Here is a 3,920-nt window from a genome sequence, read left to right as displayed (position 1 = left end):
CACGGGGAGGATGTGCAGACTCCGCACAGACAGTGACCCAAGCCGGAATCGAACCTGGGATCCTGGAACTGTGAAGCCATTGTGCTATCCACAATGCTACCGTGCTGCCCCAATTACTTGACTATCTTAAGTTTCAAATACCCACAAATAAGAATGTCACCCTCATTATTCTGAGCATGCCCTTTACTGCCAGCAAAAATATCATGATATTCATATTCCTTGACAATACTGTGACTAAGAAACGTTTCTAGCTTAACTCTTACGATCCTGTTTCTTGGAGCATGGGATGTTGAAACCTTAATATGTCATGCCACGGTAATGCAGTAGTTTTGGCAATGTCATTGTGGAAATGTACCTAATGTTGGCTCAGTACGTGCACACACACCTTCTCCCCGGTCAAAGTAGAAGGGACCCTCCTCCTTTAGGACCCACCTACAATTGGCATGAATTGAAGGAGGAAGTGGCTGAATGGGAGAGGTGATGGGCCAGAACCTGCATTAATAACATCGATACCAAATGATGATTCCATGGTTTAAAAAAACCCCAGATCTATGTATACAATGTTACAAACCATTGCATTCTCACTCGAACCTGGAAAAAGTTGACAATTTATTTTCATTGAATTTATTCAGAAATTAAATAGTTAATTAAATCACCATGGGTTCCTTTTGCCATCACCCCAACAAATAAAAGTACTTACAAAGGACTTAAGAGCAGGCCATTCAGCCCTTCAAGCCTGCTCTGCTTTCCAATCAACAAGATCATTGCTGATCTGATTGTGTCTCTACTCCACTTTGCCATCTTCTCCCCATAACTCCTGACTCCCTTGTCCATCAAAACTCAAACTCAATTCAATGAGGGAAGAGAATGCCACATACAAATGAACCCTTGGGAGAGAAAACAACATTACTCTAATCTCCGTGTTAAAACGGCAGACCTCTTATTCTTAAACTGTGTCCCCCGGTTCTAGTTTCTCCCACAAGCTGAAACATCCTCCTGGTATCTACCCTAACAAATCCCCTCGGAATCTTTTATGTTTCCATAAGACCTCTTCTCATTCTTCCAAACTCCAATGGCTTTCGGCCCAACCAGTTCAACCTTCCCTCACAAGATGAGTCTCTCATCCCAGGAATGAGCCAAGTGAACCTTCTTTTACTTCTTTCAATTGAAAGAATAATTCGGTAGTCATCAATGTGGAAGGCCTTTCCGCCCATCTAGACCCCCAAAGCTCCTTCTGCCTTCAAACATCTAACTGGTTCTTAAAGGATTCTCGGATTTTCAGCGCCATTATTCCCTCCACCCAGGAGCCCCTTCATGTTTTTTTATTGTGGGTGTGAAGACTTTAAACTGAGATCAGTTGTTCTGTTTAATAGTCTGAACCTGATCGAAACTGAAATCTCTGAATAAGTGTTAATACCATCACTGAATTCCCCACCAAGATATTGGGTCTGGTGTGAATACCTTGCGTCTTGTTTCCTTGGAACACAATCCAAGTCGAGATGCTACGAAACATAAGCGAGATCAAAGAAAGAGCAAGGACCAGCTTGGTTTGATCTTACAGATTTATTTACATTGCCCTTGCTTTGCTGAACAGCCAGACAGATAAAACTCTGGCTTTCATTGCACTGAAATTTCACATTGAAAAGTTGCAAACTTTGCATCACGTTTCGCATTGAAGGCCAAATAATTAGGGGCATAACATGAAGCAAAATAGCATCTAAACATACAGAAAGGTCTGCCTCTGGTTGAACGCTTGGCAGGTAAGGGCCATTAAGTACTACCCAAAACGCGTGGAAGGTAACTTAAAAACTTCAAAAAAATATATTGAAATAAGAGGAAAAGACGACAAACAAGGTGATTGAACGGAAAGTGAAGAGAAGTTGATTCCCGATTAATTCTCGGCTGCTGCGGAGACGATGGGATAATGCTGTGAGCTGGCGTTACTGTCACCCTTTCAAGAACGCTGCAAAGGAGTCCCTCTGGCCTTCATAGTCAGAAAAGGCAGACGCGATGTGGTCCGGGGAACGAGCGACTGCTGCGAATGGTCTCCTGTTGTCCACCCTGAGAGATTTCGAGATCTTCCCCACATCAAACCCTCTCCCGGAAAAATAAGCTTGAAGTGTTCGGAAAAACTAGAGAGAACAAGAACCAATGCTCCACTTTAAGTTAAATAAATGAACGTCCACACTTTTGCCGCCTGTGTTATTGTTAATTGTCTGCCTGATCTTTACAACAGGGGGTGGTGAGACACATTTTGCACACAATAGGTAGGTGTCCACAAATCAGCTTTAGGTGTACATGCTATTTGCATGATCCCGGTGCATATTTACCACCTTTAACATAGATAACTCAAGATGCATGCATGCCCTTGTTAAAACAGTTGAAAGATTGTTCTGTGACAGGAATAGAACATAGAACTGTACAGCACAGTACAGGCCCTTCGGCCCACGATGTTGTGCCGAACTAGTCTGAAACTAAGATCAAATCAACCTACTCCCAATCATTCTAGTGCACTCCATATGTTCATCCAATAACTGCTTGAAAGTTCCTAAAGTGTCCCACTCCACTACCATAGCTGGGAGTGCGTTCCACGCCCCAACCACTCCCTGAGTAAAGAACCTACCTCTGACATCCCTCCTATATCTTCCAGCATGAATCTTATAGTTATGCCCCCTTGTAACAGCTACATCCACCATTCTCCCTCCTGACAACAGGAGCCCACCTATCTCAGTCTGTTGTGCGAATCATTAATCCTATTGGGATAATTTCTTAGTGAACCTAGACAGCAGTTTGCCGCCTTCTCCCGTTTACTCGGAGGCGCTGTATCAGGTGACAAGTTTCAGGCTCTTTCATCATTCTAACACCGGACAGCGATCAAAGTAAACGCCTGTGTGTGTTCGATAGATACTAACCCGTTCTCTCTAACAATACTGGCAGGCATATATACTTTACTTTATACTTCATAATCTCGAAAATAATTCGATAGTAAAATATTTGTGGAGTTGTATGTTAATGTTAAGAACAAAAGTTATTTTAAAGCCAACAAAATAAACTATCACGAATCGGACCAAAAGAGTTTGAATTAACATAACCTGACCCTTGCACTTTGCCGAGCCGGTGGACACATGGAGGTCGATCGAACTCTTACCAGCTCCCTGTTTCTTGGGTTTTCCAAAGATTTCCAGGCATCTTTCGACTCCAAGGGAATTGAGTGGACTAAAGTCACGAGGGAGATACTCAGGCAGAAAGTGAAAACCTGCACTTTGAGCATGGTAGTGGCGTTGATGCTTTTGGGGAGGGGAAACAAATCAGAATGGTTACATCACACACGTTTCAAACAACATAGGTGCAAAGGAGGCTGGAAGATGTTTATACTCACAGAATCTCTTCACACTCAGGACAGGAATTGAGTTACGCTCCCAACTGCTGTGCAGCTTGGAAATGCCTCTGATGGGAGAGCAGCTTGTTCTATTTTATAGCTGTGGTGTGTTGTGTGGGTGTCAGTGACGTTAGCAGAGTGTACCAGAGTAATGATATTTCAATGGGTTTGATCGACTCCAGGGGATAAACTAACCCTAATCTCATTCAAAGCGGAAATGATTATGTATCTGCATCAAATATGACACTTAACTGCATTAATCCAGTTGGAGATTTCCCCAACCTGAAATTTAGCGCCTGTGATTTCCAAACCTCGGCAAAATGTAATAAAATCTACAGGCTGAGCCGGAGTCAGCAATGACAGAACTCTCAACTCTAAATCAGAAAGTCGCTGATCAAGACGTAATCGATAAAAATGCAGGTTAATTGAGTTGGGGAAGTATTGCCTTTTCAGATCAGATATTGGACCGCGTTTAAGTGAAATGTTAAGATCCACAGTGTTCAAAAACGCATCATTTATTTCTCAAACAACACTCCGGAAA

At 42.7% G+C, this 3,920-nt stretch overlaps 1 protein-coding gene across 1 annotated transcript; it reads right to left on the bottom strand.

Annotated features, from left to right (window-relative positions):
* Positions 1-1,544: 1,544 nt before the first annotated feature.
* LOC119962431 (uncharacterized protein C2orf66-like) lies at positions 1,545-3,595 on the bottom strand. Its single transcript, XM_038790386.1, has 3 exons — positions 3,380-3,595; positions 3,149-3,287; positions 1,545-2,132 (listed from the first exon to the last, which is right to left on the bottom strand). The coding sequence occupies exons 2-3, from the start codon at positions 3,269-3,271 to the stop codon at positions 1,947-1,949; spliced, it is 309 nt and encodes a 102-aa protein (XP_038646314.1). The 5' UTR covers positions 3,272-3,287; positions 3,380-3,595; the 3' UTR covers positions 1,545-1,946.
* Between the last annotated feature and the right edge of the window lie 325 nt (positions 3,596-3,920).

Source organism: Scyliorhinus canicula, chromosome 2 (assembly GCF_902713615.1).
Source record: "Scyliorhinus canicula chromosome 2, sScyCan1.1, whole genome shotgun sequence".
Classification (NCBI taxonomy): Eukaryota; Metazoa; Chordata; class Chondrichthyes; order Carcharhiniformes; family Scyliorhinidae; genus Scyliorhinus; species Scyliorhinus canicula.
Note: the sequence above shows the minus strand (reverse complement) of the source record. Positions and strands in the feature narration are given on the sequence as shown.